Source organism: Orcinus orca, chromosome 1 (genome assembly GCF_937001465.1).
Source record: "Orcinus orca chromosome 1, mOrcOrc1.1, whole genome shotgun sequence".
Classification (NCBI taxonomy): domain Eukaryota; kingdom Metazoa; phylum Chordata; class Mammalia; order Artiodactyla; family Delphinidae; genus Orcinus; species Orcinus orca.
Window position 1 is genome coordinate 58,122,076 of NC_064559.1, and position 22,058 is coordinate 58,144,133.

The window sequence follows — 22,058 nt, forward strand, 5'->3', positions numbered from 1 at the left end:
TAAAATCTCTACTTTTTGCATAAAGAAACTAAAAAGATACCTAAAAATTTAACACTGAATAGGAAGATAGATGACAGACTGGAAGTATATTTCTCACTGTAACTCCCCTACCTCTTTTAAATACCTTTTTGGGTTTGAGCCATGTGACTGTACTAAATATTTATTTTTGAAATCACATACTTAATTTAATTTAAAATTAACATCTTCCCAGAGGCCTGGAAGGTTTTACAGTTGAGTTCCAAACACTGAATCTTGAGAAAAATGAACAAAGCTGGAGATATCATGCTCCCTGACTTCAGATTATACTACAAACCAACAGTAATCAAAACAGCATGGTACTGACACAAAAACAGACAACAGGTCAATGGAACAGGATGGAGAGCCCAGAAATAAACCCATGTACTTATGGTCAATTAATCCATGACAATGAAGACAAGAATATACAATGGAGAAAAGACAGTCTCTTCAATAAGTGGTGCTGGAAAAACTGGACAGCTAAATGTAAAAAAAATGAGATCAGAACATTTCCTCACACCATATACAAAAGTAAACTCAAAATGGATTAAAGACCTAAATGTAATAAGACCTGAAACCACAGACCTCCTAGAAAAGAACATAGGCAAAACACTCTGACATAAATCACAGCACTATTTTTTTGGATCTGTCTCCTAAGGCAAAAGAAATAAAAGCAAAAGTAAACTTAAAAGCTTTAGCACAGCAAAGGAAACCATCAACAAAACAAAAAGACAACCTATGGAATGGGAGAAAAAAGTTGCAAATGATGACTGATAAGGGGTTAATATCCAGAATTTATAAACAACTTATACAACTCAATATCAAAGAAAACAAAGAACCCAGTTTAACACATTATTTTATTTATTTATTTTTATTTTTTGGCTGTGTTGGGTCTTTGTTGCTGCAAGCGGGCTTTCTCTAGTTGTGGTGAGTGGGGGCTACTCCTCGTTGTGGTGTGCAGGCTTCTCATTGTGGTGGCTTCTCTTGTTGCAGAGCATGGGCTCTAGAGCTCAGGCTCAGTAGTTGTGGCGCACGGGCTCAGGTGCTCCGCGGCAGGTGGGATCTTCCCGGACCAGGGCTCGAACCCGTGTCCCCTGCATTGGCAGGTGGACTCTTAACCACTGTGCAACCAGGGAAGCCCAACACATTACTGACCGGGGGATTTTTGCAGAAACTAACGCCTGTGGCCATAATACGTCTCTGGTCAAAAATGTGCTAAAAATGGGCAGAAGACTTGAATAGACATTTTTCCAAGAATATATACAGATGGCCAACAGGCACATGAAAAATGATCAACATAGCTAATCATCAAAAAATGCAAATCAAAACCACGATGAGATATCACCTCACATATGTCAGAATGGCTACCACTGAAAAGTCTACAAATAACAAATGTTGGCAAGGATGTGGATAAAAGGGAACCCTAGTACACTGTTGGCGGGAAACCTAGTACACTGTAAATTGGTGCAGCCACTATGTAAAACAGTATGGAGGTTCTTCGAAACATTAAAAATAAAACTACCATAAGATCCAGCAATTCCACTGCTAGGTATAAAACTGAAGAAAATGAGAACATTAATTTGAAAAGATACAATACGTGCACCCCAATGTTCATAGCAGCATTATTTACAGGAAAAACTGGTGCATGAAAATATGTTCAATCCCATTAGTGATTAGGGATTGACACCTTTCTAGGATCTCAGCCTAATTTGTGAAACAATGTTATTTCTAGTATCAGCAACCTCACATAACAGGTGCTCAATAAACATAGAAAGAACGAAAGAAGGAACAAACAAATGAATGAACAAATGGACAAACTATCAAATGAACAAGGCTCAAAATCCTAAAATGTCAATTATCCTGAAATTCATCTAGACATTTGATACAATGTCAATAAAAATGCCAGCATGATTCTTTTTTTAGAATCCAACAAGATGATTCTAAAATTTAAAAGAAAAAACAAAGGGACGAAAATAGTGAAGATACATCTGAAGATGAGGTATAAACTTGTTCTACCAGATATTAGGATTTATAAAGCTATAATGAGACTGTGGTCTTAATATACCCTTAGGTGGGTCAACCCAGTCAAATCAGGTGAAATCAGTAAAGGTGTTCTGAGGTTTTTTAATTATACAATGAAAAGACGCATAAATAGATGAGCAAAAAGTAAAATATACAGTAAACACATATACACGAATACATGCTGTCTGCAAAAACGTTAAAATACAGGGCTTCCCTGGTGGCGCAGTGGTTGGGAGTCCACCTGCCAATGCAGGGGACATGGGTTCGTGCCCCGGTCCGGGAAGATCCCACATGCCGCGGAGCAGCTGGGCCTGTGAGCCATGACCGCTGAGCCTGTACGTCCGGAGCCTGTGCTCCGCAACGGGAGAGGCCACAACAGTGAGAGGCCCGCGTACCGCAAAAAAAAAAAAACAAAAAAACGGGTAGCTATGATCACTTATTCTGTAAACCAGAATAAAACAAAATGATTGCTTCATATAACTTCATCCCAGCATGTCTTTGCTTAAAATACAAAATTTTAGAGCATAAAAACTGAGTTGTTACTGACTACAGGGGCTTTTACAAACAAAAACAAAAGCCAAAAAATAACATTTTGATTATGATCTCAGATAACTATTTCCTCAAATTCAGTTTCCAGACCAAATGGCATATAGGAAAATTAAGTTTTTTAATATTATCCCTTAATACTCTTAAATAGCTTGGTGTTAATTTTCAAACTGAACTTAAATATGTATATTAACAAAATGAAAACCAAAAGTAGAAAAGAATAAGCATTATCTTTAAAGAGTTTATCTTTAAATTAAAAAAATGTATATATATATATCATATATATTAGTTACTCAATTTGATGGTGGTGATTTACCTCAATTCTTTTTTAAAACAGCTGCTTTTGATCAATGAAATCAAGTAATCTAATAAAATTGTTGGTATATCAATTTATTTCCCACATAAATCGGTTCCTTTGCCTATATTCTCAGTTAATGGCAGAATCATAGATCCAAGCAGGGAAGCCAAAATCAAGGAAGATTAACAGATGCCTCTCTCTTCATATCCAATTACTAACCAAGAGCTGTCAATTTTATCTGCTATACAAATTTTTCAGATTCCCCTCTCTTCTTTATCCAAATTGTCAATGTCTTAAAGCCCTCATTTCTCACCTGAGCTATGACAACAGGTTCCTAACTGGTTTCCCTGCTTCCAACGGCATTATGCTGTAGGCCATCTTTTAAGGATAAGCCTTCCTAAAATGCCAGTGAGGTCATGTCATTTCCTTACTTAAAACAAACACTATGCTCCACGGTCTTTAAGATAAACTTCAGAAACTTTTAAGCTGGGTATGTGTAGCATGGAATGGCCTGGTTATTGCTAAACTGACTCTGCTGTCTCACCTTCCATGATTACTCTAATTGTACCTCTATTCTTGTAATCACTAAAATAACTTCTTCAGGTTGCTTCTACTTATAGTTGCCCAGAAATATGCTCCTTTTAGTGCTATCCCCTTATTCTTATAGTTCCTGAATACCTCTGCCTCCCTCATCTGTGACTTCCTATGAATTCAAGGAATTCATCCTTCAGCTCATGAACTACCTCTTCTAGCAAGCTCATCCTCTTCTGCAGTTATATATCATCTCTTTTCCTATAATACCTTTGCAGCAGTACTTTTTATACCATTTGAAAACTGTTGAACTAGATCTGTCAATTTTTTTGTGTGACGTCGTCCTTAAAAGGAAAGACATTTTTGTCTTCAATTTTGTACCCCAGGACCTAAGGTAAGTACAGTACCAGCACCAACCAATCATAAATGCTTATTAAGTGACTATATGAACAAATCAATCTAATCCCAAAATAAAAGCTGAATATAATACATGTATAGAGTACACTTTATTAAATTTTATATTACTTACCAAATTTTAGTGCTGCAGGGATTCAACATATAAAGATCCATATTTTCTATAAGAATAGCAGATGTGCTCTATTTTTAGAAAGGGGGAAGGGAATAAATTACTTAAAGAAAAAGATTTATTTCAACTATCAAGCTTTCTAGGTTTTCTGTATTTTTAGATCTTAAAATACACCTAAGACTCTGAAACATTCACTTTGGGAAGAAAGCATAAAAGTAGCTAAAATTTATAAGTTTTGTCTATACTGTGCTAAGTTAAGTTAGCCTTATAACAAGACATTTAAAATTAAATGTCTGTTACTATAGGGGAACAATTATTTTTCTATTAGCTATTTCCTTCTGTAAATTTCACACAGGTTTTAAGTTTAAAAACAGAGTGTATGTCCTTCAGTAGGTGAATGGATAAACTGTGGTACATCCAGACAATGGAATATTATTCAAGACTAAAAAGAAATGAGGTATCAAGCCATGAAAAGACATGGATGAATCTAACATGCATACTAATAAGTGAAAGAAGCCAATCTGAAAAAGCTGCGTATGGTATGATTCCAGCTATACGACATTCTGGAAAAGATAACACTAGGGAGATAGTAAAAAGATCAGTGGTTCCCAAAAGTTGGGGGAAGGAAGCAGTGAATAGGTAGAGCACAGAGGATTTTTAGAGCAGTAAAAATACTCTGTATGATACTATAATGGTAGATACATGTCATTATACATTTGTCCAAAACCACAGAATGTTTAAGAGTGAACGCTAATGTAAACTATGGACTTCAGGTGATAACAATGTGTCAATATAAGTTCATTAACTGTAACAAATGTACCATTCTGGTGGGAGATGTTGATGATGGAGGAGGCTAACAGGCGTGGGGACAGTGGGTATATGAGAAATCTCTGTACTTTCCTCTCAATTTTGCTGTGAACCTCTAACTGCTCTAAAAAAATTGTCTTTAAAAAGAAAAAACAAAAATAGGGTGCAATGTATCAACCAATACACTAAGAATCCATGCAAGAAAATGTCTTTAAAAGCATAATCCTGCATTTATTAGTGGATTAGGAAAATAGCTCATGTTAAAATACAGTTCCCAGGAAACCACTGCTTACATTTAATAAAGTCACTAGTTTTCTATATGTACTTCAGTACCTTGGCTTCTGGGTTAGCTGCCAAAATTTTGGCACCACATTCTACTGAAGCATAATTATTTCGATTTTTCTGGACCTTTTTTGTGGCATGTAGACCTCCATTAGAAGATGGATGCATTGACTGACCTGCAGACAAACCTTATTATGAACATATATATATGATGATTATGATTGAAAATACCCAGAGCAAACAATCTCAAGAGCAACAGGCTGCCATCTAGAGAACAGGTTTTAATGCTTTAAATACTTCAAATATTTTAAATACTTAATAAAATTCAAATACTTTAAATACTTAATAAAATTAATGTTTTAATTTTAAAAACCCACATGAAAATCAAAATGCTTCAGCTCAATAACTTTAAAATATCCCCAATAAACAAATTAACTACAAAAATCCACATTACTCGATTTATGCCTAGTACAATTCACAAAATGAAGCTTATCCATGAAAATCAAAACTTTTTGCATATACATTTTATTCTATTAAGGACGAATGCTATCCTTCTATCTCTAATCCCAATCATAATAATTTTTAACTCTGAGATTTAATTTACAATAAAAAGAGAGTATAATAATTTAGTTCAATTCTGTTTACAGTTTAAAGCTTTATGACTCAGAACTTTCCATGCCTCAACTTTCCTCTTATAAACTGAGGTGAAAAATCACTGCTCTGCCTACTTTATTTTAGCCTCATTTAATAATTTACAATAATGGATTTTAATCAGGATTAAGACATATGCACAGGTAAATTACATGTGGGTAATCAAAGGCATCTTGGTAAGTTTCACCTTTAAAAAGTTTTCAAAAATGTTACTTTGTTTTACCAATTAAAAAGAGAACTACATATTTAAACCAGTCCCTTTAAAAAAAAGAAAAAAAGAGTCACAGTGCTTCCTTACTTTTTTCTTTTTCTACTTCCATAACTTTCTTCTTCCATTCATCAAATGTTGGTATATCTTCTGGATCTTTGGGATTTGTTACAGATGCAGGGTCAATTTCTCCTGGTTTTGTATAATCAGAACTCTGACAGAAATGTCAAAAATAAACAGATTTCAGATTTCAAAGAATATAGAGAAAACAGATTAATAAATTATAATAGTAAATACAAATGTTTCTGTCAAATAAAAGTCCAATTTTATAATGAAGGATAGTATTTTGAAAACAAAAACAAAAAATGTAAAAAGAAAAGTTTTGGTTTAACTTAAAAGTTGAGTTTCTCTTCGAAGAATTAAAATCTTCTACCTAAGCACCACAGGATGAATCCCTTCACATGTTAGCAATATTAGCACAGGCTGTAAAAAAACCTATATAATATCGTAAGCCAAAAATTACCATACAAAAACTGTACAAATACTATAATTTAATGCATCCATCTTAAAATCTACATTAATATATACAATAAAGGAAGCTAACTAATTTTAGATGTCATATATTGTTTCTACAAAATCCTTAACAAGAAGTACCATTTACGTAACTAATAAAGACCTAGTGTATAGCAGAGGGAACTCTAAATACTCTGTAATGACCTATATGGGAAAAGAATCTAAAAAAGTTGATGAAGCAACTGACAAAGGATTAATCTCCAAAATTTATAAGCAGCTCATGCAGCTTAATAACAAAAAAACAAACAACCCAATCCAAAAATGGGCAGAAGACCTAAATAGACATTTCTCCAAAGAAGATATACAGACTGCCAACAAACACATAAAAGAATGCTCAACATCACTAATCATTAGAGAAATGCAAATCAAAACTACAATGAGATATCATGTCACACCAGTCAGAATGGCCATCATCAAAAAATCTAGAAACAATAAATGCTGGAGACGGTGTGGAGAAAAGGGAACCCTCTTACACTGTTGGTGGGAATGTAAATTGATACAGCCACTGTGGAGAACAGTATGGAGGTTCCTTAGAAAACTACAAATAGAACTACCATATGACCCAGCAATCCCACTACTGGGCATATACCCTGAGAAAACCATAATTCAAAAAGAGTCATGTACCAAAATGTTCATTGCAGCTCTATTTACAATAGCCCAGAGATGGAAACAACCTAAATGTCCATCATCGGATGAATGGATAAAGAAGATGTGGCACATATATACAATGGAATATTACTCAGCCATAAAAAGAAACGAAATTGAGCTATTTGTAATGAGGTGGATAGACCTAGAGTCTGTCATACAGAGTGAAGTAAGTCAGAAAGAGAGAGACAAATACCGTATGCTAACACATATATATGGAATTTAAGAAAAAAAATGTCATGAAAAACCTAGGGGTGAAACAGGAATAAAGACACAGACTTACTAGAGAATGGACTTGAGGCTATGGGGAGGGGGAAGGGTAAACTGTGACAAAGCGAGAGAGAGGCATGGACATATATACACTACCAAACGTAAGGTAGATAGCTAGTGGGAAGCAGCCGCATAGCACAGGGAGATCAGCTCGGTGCTTTGTGACGGCCTGCAGGGGTGGGATAGGGAGGGTGGGAGGGAGGGAGACGCAAGAGGGAAGAGATATGGGAACATATGTATATATATAACCGATTCATTTTGTTGTGAAGCTGAAACTAACATACCATTGTAAAGCAATTATAATCCAATAAAGATGTTAAAATGAAAAAAAATAGAAAAATAAAAAAGAGTTGATATATGTATAATTGATTCACTTTGCTATACAGCAGAAAGTAATACAACATTGTAAGTCAATTATACTTCAATAAAAATTAAAATAAAAAGAAGTACCATTTATATAAAAATTTTACGGTGGATATGAAAACCTAAATGTGAAAAGCAAAGCTTAAAGAAAGTACAGAAAAACATCTTCATGATTCAGGCTACAAAAGGATTCAACAAGATGAAGAAAGAAATCATTTTAAAAAAGGCTGATACATTTGGATAGATTATAATTTAAAAATTAAATATATCAAAAGACCATAAACCACATGGTTCAAATAGCCAGAGACAGAAATAAATACCTGCAACACATTCAGCCAACAAACAATTATTACCAACTATAAAGACTGCCTACAAAAATCAATAATGGGGGAGAGTAAAGGAATAATAATAAACTAAGCAAAGAGAAAATACAAAATGTTCACTCTCAGTATAATCAGGGAATGCAAAGGAAAGCTAAAGATACTAAATAAATTATACTAATCTGAGGTTAAAGTGTGACAGCCTATTGAGCCATGGTACATCTATTAGACAGCTAAAGTGAGTTTCACATTTAGGAATATTAAATAAAGATATGCATACCCTATGACTCAATAATTCCACTCCTATGTATAAATATCAGTGAAAACACACATATGTGCCTAAGAAAATATGCATAAGGATACTTACTGCAGCACTATGGATAACATCAAAAAAATTAGAAACAATCTAAATATCCATTAATTGAAGAATAAATTGCGGTAGAATTGAACAATGAATAGACAAAACTTAAAAACAATGTTGAGTAAAATGATACTTAAGACAAGAACGATACCATTTTACATTGTTTCAAAATATGCCAAATAATAGTATGTATTGTTTGTAGCAATGCATATTTGGTAAAAGTTAAAAAACATGCTCTACCAATGTAAAAAACACCAAATTCAAGATAGTGGTTATATCTAAAGTGGAGAGAAGAAATGTAACTGGGAAGGGCATAAAATTCAATCTGTAATTTTTTTCTTAATTGGAAGAATGTATGCAATGATGTTCATTCCATTTTTAAATTATTTCTGTACTCCTAAAACAACACATAATGTACTTATTAACAGTACCTTGAGAAGTGTACAAAACATCTGTTTAGACAGCGTACTTTGGTAAATAGCACAAATCTCATACAGTATATATTTGCTGTATTAGGGCACATTTTCGAGTACTAATACTAATTAGTGTATTAGTGTAATACATCAATACAAATACCTATTATCTCCCTTTAGGAAGACTTATTAGCAAATTGGTTCCTATACAACCTCCACGTCGGAGCGTTTTGCAGAACACACTAACTTATCAAATAAAGTATGTGGCTATTAAAAAAATACATAGCAGAAAATAAAGTTAAAGAAGTAGCATTATACTAATTTAATTTAAAAATTAAATAACAAAAATCTAGTTTGAATGAGAAAATAAACAATTATTTATAAAAATTAATATAATTGAGATACTTAAGAGTAAAGCCCAAATACTAAAAGAAATACATAAGAACGTACACACACTCTGTGAGACTCAGGCAGAGCAATCACTATCGCCTCTTAGCAACAAATAAGAGAACTAAACAACACAATAAAATTACTTTGTAAAGCATTATAACAGGCAAAAGAGTGGAATTTTTAACTGTATTAATTACCTCCTAAATAACTTAATATTCCAGAAAAATTATCAGATAATGAGCATATTATAAAGTGTCCAGTAGTTTTGTATACTATCCAGTTCAGAATAATTCTGCCCTGTTAAGTTTGTGTGAGTAGGAGAGAGTTTATCCCTGTTATCTCAAGGATCTGCAAGACACTGCTGCAAATGGTTAAGGAGAACAAGCAAATCTTGGACAAAACTGGCTGCCATGCTTGAGTTTTACGTTTGATACTTAAATAGCTCAAAGAAGACATTTTTGTAATGTTTGTCTAATTTTATTTATGCCTGTGGTATTTGACAACTGAACTGTGACATATGCTTGATTTGGTTTCACTGGGAAAATTACTTCCTTCAAGATGTTGGACTAGGAAATGGGGACCATCTATATTTATAAAAAACATCAAATAAACAGCTGGCCCAATGATAGTAAAGTCTCCAGAATGAAGTTTAGTTAGTTATGAGTGCAGATTCACAGAAAATATGTGAAAGAAAAGGTGGAGAACAGAAGATCCAAATTATAAAGAAATAAATGTGGATGTGGTACTCAGTATTTTAAAATACTCTGATTCCACGTGTTTTGAAGTGCATAGAGTGGCCTTCATCTCTTTTATTTAGCTATTTCTTAGCTGAAGGGAGCAGACTTCTCTGTCAACATTTCTTCAGGAAATTCTGTACTGGCCTCTACGTGAAGTCAAAGTAGAACTCGAAAGGAGAAAAGAAAGTAAAACTGCTACACAGGAATGAGCCCTGTCTTTATTTTAAGAACCATATTCTTTAATATAAGCTGGTCTAGTTGTAGTCTGCACACAAATAACAAAGGGTAAAATGTTCCTTTAAAATAATTCTGGTTGAAGAGACTAAATTTAATCTTGTATTATTGAGTTAAATTTTTATTCTGAAGATACTTAACAATCATAACTTCTTCTATATAGCTCTCTTAACTGCTTAAATAAGGACTTTATGTATCTGGTTATCAAATAATCAATGGTGGCAAAAAACCTTTATAATTAAATATAACCCAAGAGAGTTCATACTTGGGACAACACTATGTATAAACAGTATACCGGCAATAGTTCTGTGAAGTAACCACTTGCTATCTGGGAGCACAGTTCACCTCAGTTCCACATTCACCACTAACTACTGATCCCCTGACTTTACGGCAAATACGGATAGCAAATTACAAGATTAGCTAATAACAAATATGCATTGTATAATAAAGTAGGATATAGTGCAAGTTATTTACCTACCTCACTTTTTAAATTATCTGAAGCATTCAATGCAGATTTTGGGTCACCACCACCCTGATCACTTGATGAAACTTTTGATTCAAATTCCGATTTTGTTATCTTTCCTTTAGCATGCAAAGATGACACATTTTCTATATGCTGGCTGACAAGGCTATTTGAAAGCAAAAGGCATATTAAATAAACAAATTTTAGCTGAATAACAAGTATATGCAATCTAAACTATTATAAGTGTACATGCGTACAAAGTAAACCAAGAAAGGAGTACAAAGGGATCAGTTTCTTCTCAGTCATAAAGTGGAATTAAGCATGCACCAAAGTCTACTAAAACATGACACTGCTGTTTATTACAGAACCATACAAAGGGCAAACAACTGCTCACACCCACCTTTCAGGTGGACTGACAAAGGAAGGCTGGTCAACTGGAGCGTTTGCATCAAGGGCCTCACCAACATCACAATCAGTTTCAGATTGCTCAGTTTCACTTGGCTTGGCTATAGGAACAGTACCAGATTTTTCTATTTCACTAAAATAGAAACAAAAAAGACAATCTGACAATTTAATGGATATAATGAACCATAAGTTAAAAGTCATATTACTGATTTCCAAAACAAATCTGAGCCAGAAAAGAATGCTTTAGAGCTCTGCAGACGATTTTCAAGAATTCAGATATTTTCAATCATGTAAAGATTTAAATTACGTAAACTGTTGACTCGATCTGTTAGTGCCCTTGCTTGGCCTTTAAATATTGGGTTGGCAAAAAAGTGCCTTCGGTTTTTAGGTAAAAATAAAAGACACATTTTTCATTTTCACCAAGAACGTTATTGAACAACATATTCACCCTTTTGTTCCACTACCTTCTGCCATTTTTCAGGCAACTTCATAATTCCATCTTCCCAAAACTTTTTAGCTTTTTGAGCAAAGAACTGTCCCAGGTACCTTTTACAGTCTCCCAGGGAAGTGAAATTTTTTCCATTAAGAGAATTTTGTGAAGACCGAAGTAAATGGAAATCCAAAGGTGCAAACGCCTGGTGAATATGGCACATGAATCAGAACTTCCCAGCTAAGCTGTAACAGTTTTTGCCTGGTCATCAAAGAAACATGCAGTCTTGTATTATCCTGATGGGAGATTATGCATTTTCTGTTTACTAATAACAAAATGCTAATTAACAATTCCAGACGCTTTTTGTTGAGTGCTGCTTTCAGTTGGTCTAACTGGGAGCAGTACTGTTGGAATTAATCATTTGGTTTTCTGGAAGGAGCTCATAATAGAGGACTCACTTCCAATCCCACCATATACACAACATCACCTTCTTTGGATGAAGACCAGACTTTGGTGTGGTTGGTGTTGGTTCATTTCACTTGCCCCATGATCTCTTCCATTCCACATTGTTGTACAGTATCCACTTTTCATTGCCCGTCACAATTTGTTTTAAAAACAGAATGTTTTCATTACATTTAAGTAGAGAATCACATGCGGAAATACAGTCAAGAAGGTTTTTTCCACTTAATTTATAAGGAACCCAAACATCAAAGCGATTAACATAACCAAGCTGGTGCAAATGATTTTCAATGCTTGATTTGGATATTTTGAGTATGTTGGCTATCTCCCTCGTGGTATAACGTTGATTGTTCTCAATGTCTCAATTTGATCTCTATTAACTGCAGCTGGTCTACCCGACCATGGAGCACCGTCCAGCGAGAAATCTCCAGCATGAAACTTCGCAAACCACTTTTGACATGTTCGATCAGTCACAGCACCTTCTCCATACTCTGCACAAATCTTTTTGTGTGTTTCAGTTGCTTTTTTACCTTTCTTGAAATAATAAAGCATAACAGACCGAAAATGCTGCTTTTTTTCCTTCCATCTTCAATATTAAAATGGCTACACAAAAATTCACCAATTTTGATGTCTTTTTTTAAATGCATGCTGATATGACAGCTGTCACATACAATCTAAAAAAACTGCTTCGAATGAAGTTAAAGACAACTAAGTGCTACTAGAGTCATCTTACAGAAAAAAAATGAATGAAACTTTTGGCCAACCGAATAGCTAATTACCAAATTTTAAAACAAAATATTATAGGTTAATATCTGATCTTGCCAAAAATAAGATTTTTAAATTATTTATTCTAAATGAATATTCTCTAATGTTTCATTTCTATTAGTACAGTCTACCAATATTAGAATTGTTGCCTATAGTATCAAGAAATCATCTATTATCTCAAAACGCTTCACTAAAATTCTTAAAGCACGTCTATAATTTCATTTAAAAAATATATACCTTAATATTTTTCTTTACCTCACTCCCATTTCACTAGACTGTCATGTTCAATATAATGAGAAAATAAGATGTACTGTTCAGATACACAGTATCTAGCCTTAAATTCTTTCTAAGCATTTAATATTTAAAAATGTTAAATACTATCATTATTTCTAAGCATGTCTTCTGTTACCTTGTCCCTTACCAGGGCAAACTTGCCCTTACCAGGGCAAACTCCTAAATGGTAACTGTTACCTTGTCCCTTACCAGGGCAAACTTGCCCTTACCAGGGCAAACTCCTAAATGGTAACTGTAACATCTTTGTGTACAACTCCTTTGTGTACAACTCCTTTGTGTACAACTCCTTCAACCCATTCCCTTACATTCTTGAAGAGAATAGGTGCTTGTGGTAAAAAAAAAAAATAGTAGTGATGATAAAAATGATGATATTAACTGACACATGTATTTTTACTATGTGCCAGATATTGTCCTATACATTTTATATAAATTAACTCATTTGATAAAGGATATGTTTAACGTAGTATTAAGAGAAGGGAATTTTGTTTTGTTCTTTGTAGTGTTGCTGGAGCTAGGAGTATAAAAGAGATTTTCTAAATTAAGGAAACCTTCAACATCACTAATCATCAGGGAAACGCAAATCAAAACCACAATGTGATTATCACCTCACACCTGTCAGAATGGCTATTATCAAAAAGTTTACAAATAACAAATATTGGCAAGGATGTGGAGAAAAGGGAACCCTTGTACACTGTTGGTGGGAATGTATATTGGTGCAGCCACTGTGGAAAACAGTAGGGAGGTTTCTCAAAAAACTAAAACTATGACCCAGCAATTCCACTCCTGGGTATATACATGAAAAAAACAAAAACACTAATTTGGAAAGATACATGCACCCAATGTTCACAGCAGCATTATTTACAATTTCTAAGACATGGAAACAACCTAAGAGTCCATCAACAGATAAATGGATAAAGAAGCTGTGGTGTGTGTGTGTGTGTGTGTGTGTGTGTATATATATATATATACACACACACACACACACATACACACATACCCACACAAACAACGGAATACTAGTCAGCCAAAAAAAAGAATGAAATTTTGCCATTTGCAGCAACATGGATGAACTTAGAGGGCATTATGCTAAGTGAAATAAGTCGGAGAAAGATAAATACTGTATGATATAGCTTATATGTGGAATCTAAAAAATACAACAAACTAATAAATATAATAAAAGTAGCAGACTCACAGATACAGAGACCAAACTAGTGGTTACCAATGGGGAGGGTGGGAAGGGGCAATATAGGGGTGGCAGGGTGGAAGGTACAAAGTACTGTGTGTAAGATAGGCTCAAGGATGTATTGTACAACATGGGGAATATAGCCAATATTTTGTAATAACTATAAATGGAAAGTAAACTTTAAACAATGTATAAAAATAAAATAGGCATTATTACTTAGATCTGCTATATAGCCTAAATGCCAAATTTGAGAATCAAAGAAATTTTTCTGTCATTATCTAATCATATTTTTTTTTCTTTGTAATGACTTACTCAAGCTTTGAGATTGGAGTTATCTCTGAGGTAGATGAGCTGGAAATATTTTCCACGTTTTCACTGTCCACAACTACACTGGAAGAATCTTCATGTAGATCAACTGTAGGGAGTGTTTCAATCACAGATGGACTTAACTTTTTTGACTCCGTATTCTGTTTTTAAAAAAGTCAGTTATATTTAATGTTGGGATTAATTATCTCTTTAGCTGAAGAGGGTATCATAAAAAGTATGTCTCAAAAGTAACAATATAAATAATGTTCACTAAAAAAGTACTTTTATAAAAATCCTTTCTTCCAACATTACCACCCTAAGGAATCTATTTCATATTAAAATACAGGCTCTACACATTTTTCATGGCATTTCATAAACTAGGACAAAGGAGCTTGTCTTTCTTCTTTCCTATTTTATACCAGGACCCACAAAATTTCCCTCTTACTGTAATTAATTAATGCTAATAGCAACACAGAAATCCTATATAAATATATAAAATAGTACAGCGCATAGTTTTTGCCCCTGAGCAGTTTAGAAGACAATGTGTATCAACAAATAACAACACAAGGCATGTATAAATAACATTACAAAGCAATACATGATTCTTGCTGCTCCTTCAAGGCCCATATGCTCTGGGCCATTCACTCCTCCAAAACACAAACTGAAACGTACTTAATACCTCCCTCATGTTTGAAAACCTCTTATCAGTACCTCCTCCCCCACAACTAACCCTAAATAGAATTAGCCATTCCCCTTCCTCTATGCCTCCACTTGTTCTCTGTACAGACTTTAATCACAGGATCTATAACACCTCAATTGCCCTTATTTATTTCTTTCTCTACAACTACACTATAAATGTCTTGAGTAAGGACTATGTTTTCTTTCTTTTTTTTTTTTTTTGCGTTACGCAGGCCTCTCACTGTTGTGGCCTCTCCCATTGCGGAGCACAGGGTCAGTGGCTCCGGACGCACAGGCTCAGCAGCCATGGCTCCGGACGGACAGGCTCAGCGGCCATGGCTCACGGGCCCAGCCGCTCCGCGGCATGTGGGATCTTCCCGGACCAGGGCACGAACCCATGTCCCCTGCATCAGCAGGCGGACTCTCAACCACTGCACCACCAGGGAAGCCCGACTATGTTTTCTTGATCTTCATGTTCCTAGTGCCTAGCACAGTATCTAGCACACAGTAGACATTTAATAGTTACTAAATGAATATCAAGTGAGAGGTACTCATGCTCAGTTCAAGGTAAAGAGAAACTAAGGACTACTCTGGACTAGAAGAACTAGGGTTCTGAAGAATAGGACAGCCAGTACAGCAGCAGAAAGAAAACATGAGGCAGAGTCAGAAGAATACAAAATAAAATGTCATCATTTGGGGAATTATTTACACTGGAACGAAAAATTCACAAAAGAGTACAAATAGTTTGCATTTTACGATGGAGACTTTTAGAAAAGAACCATTACAATATTATCAAATACTGCATTATCATTCAATATGCATTCAATATAAAAAAATTAGTAGGATATTTTACACTTTTTTTTTCTTTTACTAAGTCTCCAAAATCGATGTGTATCTTATACTTAATGGCAAATCTCAACTTCAACTATCCACATTTCCAATGCTCAATAGCCACAGGTAGCTAATGGCTACTATATTGAACAGCACAGGTCTCTAAGATGCAGTAAGCACTTCAAAGTATTTGAACAAGAGAATACCATAATAAAGATTCAGGAAAATGAACAATGGCTGGACTGTTCAGTATACTCATAAAACTGAAGGGCTACAGAGATCACTTTTCTCTTATTCTTACGCACAAATCTTTTCCAAATGTCCTCCAGAATCCAATAAAATGAAACTTACTATATCTCCTTAGATAACCCAATTAACTTATAACATAACTCTAGCTGCATTTTTTAAAGAGAATTCTCCCTCCTTTTAAGCTGAAATTTGTATTTGTTAATATTTGAGATATTTAGTTTTTCCTTAGTCCTTCTTCCCTCCAGATCAAATATCCCCAGTTCCTTCAGTCGCTCCTGATATTAAATGGTTTCCAGATGCTTCAGCATTCTGATCAGCTTACATTCTGGTCTAGTTTTTAATATCTTTCATAAAATCTGGTATACAAAATGGAAAATAACATTTAGGATGTAATATGAGAGAAAAAGGAAAAAACACACTCAACCTATTGTTTATTAATCCATATTCCACACTAAGTGGTAAAATTTTGGTATCAAAATGCTCTGTGTTCTACATACAAATATGTTAAGTCAGAATATAATTTCCCCTGACATCTGAAAAACTGAAGAGACAAGATAAACTACAGAAAGCCAAAATGGATCTAAAAGAAAGGAGGACTTACAACCAAACCTATACTACAGAGAAAAGTCACATTTACTACTAAACCTGTAATTCCGAATTTTCTCAAAAGTAGTATTCTTAGCAGGTGACTAGTATTAAGGCCAGTTGCATGGTACTACAAAAAGAAAAAAATAAAAATACACAATATGGTGACCAAACAGGTTTTCTGTTTCGTGCAGCAGTTTGAAAAGGCATATCATTAAAAATCAAAGCAACAAAGCTTACTTGTACATTCACAATGTAGTCATCTTTTAACTTGTGTTCTTCTGGAGGAACAGGTAAGCTTGAACCCACTTTTCCCGATAATTCGGCATTGATAGGTCCCTCTCTTTCATCCTATATTGCAACAAAGAAAAGGTCAACGGATAAAACTGTTTCACAAAACAGTCCTGAAGCAACATTAAAGACCATCTTTCTATACTTTACAACCAAAACACTTTACTGTGACTTTAATGTCTTTTATTTGTTTCCATGCTTATTGTCTACCTTCCTGCATTACCCTCCTTACTGCTTCACTTCAAATGTATACTACATGTGTGCGCTGGTGGTATAGTGATGAGCATAGCTGCCTTCCAAATATATACTACATCTGATTTCTTAATAAACACTTTAGTCCTACTACCCAGCACTATGTGTCAGTAAATACTTGATAAATGAATGTACTTATAGTTCTTTGTGTCATCTCTCTTGACACTGAGTTTCAAATTAGAATTTCAGATATATTGTCCTTAAATTTATCTTCTGGCATATAAGCTTCATAAAAGCGAAGTTCATATTCATCATTATCTAAGCCTGTATAGCATATACTAGGTACCCAAATGTTTGCTGAAAGAATGTTTCCCCTTCCTTAATGCTTTGCTTAAACTCATTCTTACATTTAAGTTTTCAAATTTCTCATCAAAGAAGATATTAGCTCTAAATCTTATAGGCTGTAGATAGAAGCACACAATTATACTTTATTCAGAGAGATACCCAGCAATAGTCTTCAAAATTTTAACTGCTCCATCCCAGAAATATATCCTGTGTAACTCAGAAATTTAAATAATCTACTCTAAACACAATATCATGCCAAAAATAAAAACAGCCCAAGCATGTAATTATAAGTTTGTGCATTCACACATACACACAAATGTACACACAAACATGCATGCACACACACAGCTGAGAAACAATGCAAAAGTCTATCAATAAATAAATGCTTAATAAATTGTGATATACCCAAATGACAGAATAAAAATGTAGCTATTCAGAAGAATACAGTAACATGCAAAGGTATCCATGAGATATTACTGGGGAAGAGGGGAAATAAATTTGTACAATATTTTTTGAACAAAAATTAAAACATTAATTTGTGTGCTATAAAATGATATATCTATAACCACAGAAAATGGTCTGAATGTTTTCACAAGAAACCGTAAATTGTGGTTCCTTTGAGGAGGGGAATGGGATATAAATATGAGTATCTTATAGTGGGTATAAATTACATCTGTAATTTAAAATAAGTATATTGATTTGGGGGGAGGGGGGAGCCAAATCTAGCTAAAGTCAATACTCACCTTTCATCATTTAAAATGATAAAATAATAAATTATTTAGACACCATCAGATTTTTTGGACTCTGTCTATTCACTCCACACAATTATATAAAACAAAGTACATAGCCACTAATTGCAGACTTTCCCTACAATCCTCATTTCTAATAGTTTTTAATTTATAAGACTGGGGTTTCTTTAGAAACCCTTTGCTAGTTAAAGCATTAAAAAAAGAACCCTAGTTTTCTCTCTGAATAGGCACTATTTTTTCTCCTTACTATAGGACTAAGGATGTTATTACAACATTCCAAATATAAGCAATAAGAATAAATATATAAATATCTCAGAGTCACATTAATTTCAGAATTACCTGAGTAACTCCTCATATTACAGCAAAGAAAATTACAAATCTCCACCAAAAATTATGTCATAGTATTTTTGAAATACTTTTATTCCAAATGTTTTGAGGAAGTCTCAGAAAGCTAATACACAAATTACAACTTCAACTTCATTTAAGGTACCTTTTTCTGGAATTGTACATCTTCATTTTCTAGTGCACAATTGTCATCTTGAGAGTAGTATGATGAAGCTGAAGAACTCTCTTTGCAACATACATGCCAACTGGGAAGCCTGTAAAACATCCACCGTCACCACCACCAAAAAAAAAAAGAAGAAAGAAAGAAGAAAAAAAAGTTGTTAAGCCAACATAGTCCATACCTGGACTAGAATTTGAGGCAATAAACAGATGGTTCTTATCCTAATGCCCCTGAGAACTTAACAATTTAATGATGAAGACAAATGTACATAAGGTAAAGATTTTTTATTTAATGTCCTAAGAAAACCATAAACAGTGTTATCAGCACTCCAAGTAAGGCATCATGAATCTCATGAAGGTAAAACAGTAAAAACTTCACAAAAGGAGTATCTGATAATTATCACAGAAGGAACAGAGAAAGTTGTCAAAGAGCTAACCTCCTCAGAAAGCATCAAATGCCAATGATATTCTAAATTCTACCAAATATTTAAGAACAGATAACTCTAAAGCTACCTAAACTATTGATATTTCAAAGCACAGAAGCCTCCAAATTATTTTTATATAGGGAACATAACAGTGATATCAAAAATTAACAGAAAGAGCACATACATATAAATACTATAGGTTAATAATATGAAATCAGACACAAAACAGCTAAAGAAAATTTTAAAAAGTCTCCAATAACATACCAAAGATATAAAATACCACTGTTTCGGTCAAGTAGAACTTAGCTCCGATATTCAAAAATGGTTCAATATAATATAACCTATTTAGTTTGCCATGCAAAAATATCAAGGAAAAACATCTCATGATTACCGTCACCAAAAGACATCTGATAAATTTACACAACCATCAAGATTTTTAAAGTCAATAAAATAGTAATAAGTAGACATTTAACATGGGAAACATATGCATAATACATAAGCCTAAAAGCCAGTATCATACTCAGTGAAGAAATCAAAAAATACCCCTATTTAGATCTGAAACAAGACAAAAATGTCCATTATCACTAGTATTACATAATATGAGGACAAAAGCAGTGTAAAATGGGAAAGGAGACAGTAACATTATCATTAATTGCAGATAATGAGTTTATATATAGGGGTAAACTAAAAAGAAACACCTATTAAAAGAAGTCTTGGAAAAAAAAAAGAAGTCTTGGGTATAAAATTATATTCCTAGGTATAAAATTTAGAAAGAAATCAACAGACTCTCTACTCAAATCATCACCACCAGTTATAAGATTTAACAGAAGAAAAGTCCCCATTTATAATAGAAACAATAAAATACTAAATATTTTATTTAGTATTTTATAGTATTACAATATAATACTATTATTTTGTATTTTATAGTATTTTATAGTATTACAATAAAATACTAAACTTAGTGAGAAATGTTCTATACATATACTAGTACATATTCTATGTTGTTAATAGTAGAAATGGTTGAAATTGCCATTACTGACAATTCTTTAAGTTGAAAAAAAGAAGTCAATTTTACACAATTTAAGGTAATATGTATGGAAGATCTGAAAACCACATACTGAAGTGGCAAAAAAGGAAACTTAAAAAATTAGACAGACTGACTCTAAACTTTATATAAATAGAATAGTCAAGAAGATTTTAATGTGGGGAAACTAGACATCTAAGAAACCACAATAATCACAACAATATGGTAGTGAGATGAGAGAGGAAAAGGGAATCCCCAGGGTGACTGGAAAGAGAATTCCTAGGATGACAGCTGTACGTACACAAAGAACAGAGGGCAACCATACTAAATTGGAGGTCATCAGAAGCTCTGGAAGAGTCTTCTTTAGGAGGATGACATTAACAGCACAACTGATGAGTCTGAAAATCTCAAGAACAGATTTACATAACTGGCAGATAATTTGTAATTAAATAGAAAAATAAGCAAACATAACAAAACAAGTCAAATATTAGTACCATGAAAAAGGAAAAGTAGAACAGAAAAGGGAAAAGTAATCATGTTTTACTACACAGCTCAGTTGTATCATTTATAGTCATAATATAAACACTGAATACTGATCTAACCCAAATTATGACTAAACTGTATTACTAGCATGTGCTTAAGAGAATCTGATCATCTGTAGTAAAATACCTAAAACTGACATTAAAGCAATTATTTTAGAGACAAAGAGGTAAACATAAAATTCATCAGCCAAGAGATAAAAGTGGTTTCCTTGAAAGAAAGAATGGGGAAAGAGGGATGAGGGAATGGCTTATTTGCAAAAGCAAACAAACAAAATCCTTTTAGAGCTATCTGACTTTTTGATATGAATACATCATTTTGATAAAAATTAAAACCAAAAAAAAAAAATAGAGAAGAGCAAAGTACATAATAATATACACATATAGTATGCTACCATGTGTGCATATGTGTACTAAAGGGACCTGTATGTGCATAAATTTCTCTGGAAGAATTAAAAAGAAAAGAAAAAAAAGCACCACCTTGGTTGCCTCCAGGGTAGAAAACTGAGTGACTGGGTGACAGGATAATGGATATTCTTCACTCTATAATACTGTCTTTTGAACCACAAGAATATATTACTTAGTCAAAATTTCATACAGATATATCATTATTTATTAAATATTTCTTTACTGATAGACTTTTGCATTGTTTCTCAGCTGTATGTGTGTACACATGTGTTTGTAGGTGCATTTGTGAGTGTGTATATATACACATATTTGGGACAGCAAAAAGTTTCAGATATTCAAAACTGTGGGTGTTAGAATTTTCGAGATTATGCCCCCTTATTTTCTATATTCCTTTCTATACTTTCGGAATTTCTACCATGAGCACATACTAGTTTTATCATCAAGAATTCTGCATGTGTATGTGTATATGTGTGTATAAATCCTAATATTCACAGTTAATGTGAAGATGTCCAAAAGACATTTAAATCTCATGATCCTTACTTTTACTATCATATAATCAAATCCCATTACCCAAAGTTAGGAGTTTTTTGGGTGAGATTGGCATTTGAATCAGTGGACTAAGTAGACTGCCCTCCCCAATGTAAGTGGGCATCATCTAATCCTTTGAGGGCCTGAATTGAACAAAAATCAGATGAATTTGCCCTTTTTTCCTCTGCTCACTATTTGAGCTGAGGCATCTCA

The 22,058-nt window shown here is 33.7% G+C and overlaps 1 protein-coding gene across 10 annotated transcripts in view; it reads right to left on the reverse strand.

The window, feature by feature from the left end:
* Positions 1 to 22,058, reverse strand: part of SUCO (SUN domain containing ossification factor) — a 76,362-nt gene that overhangs the window by 39,235 nt on the left and 15,069 nt on the right. For 6 of the 10 annotated variants that reach the window (XR_007479478.1, XR_007479479.1, XR_004483277.2 and 3 more), the window contains exons 2-9: positions 18,908 to 19,016; positions 17,081 to 17,191; positions 14,504 to 14,658; positions 11,056 to 11,193; positions 10,671 to 10,821; positions 5,977 to 6,100; positions 5,079 to 5,215; positions 3,942 to 4,009 (exon numbers count right to left, since the gene is read on the reverse strand). Coding sequence is in view for 7 of the 10 variants with exons in the window: in XM_033428088.2 (XP_033283979.1) it covers positions 3,942 to 4,009; positions 5,079 to 5,215; positions 5,977 to 6,100; positions 10,671 to 10,821; positions 11,056 to 11,193; positions 14,504 to 14,658; positions 17,081 to 17,191; positions 18,908 to 19,016 (993 nt within the window). In the remaining 3 variants the exon portion in view is untranslated. Of the gene's footprint in view, positions 1 to 3,941; positions 4,010 to 5,078; positions 5,216 to 5,976; positions 6,101 to 10,670; positions 10,822 to 11,055; positions 11,194 to 11,977; positions 13,126 to 14,503; positions 14,659 to 17,080; positions 17,192 to 18,907; positions 19,017 to 22,058 lie in introns of those variants that run through there. The other 4 variants (XM_004269764.3, XM_033428092.2, XM_033428090.2 and 1 more) reach the window with 3 other exon arrangements.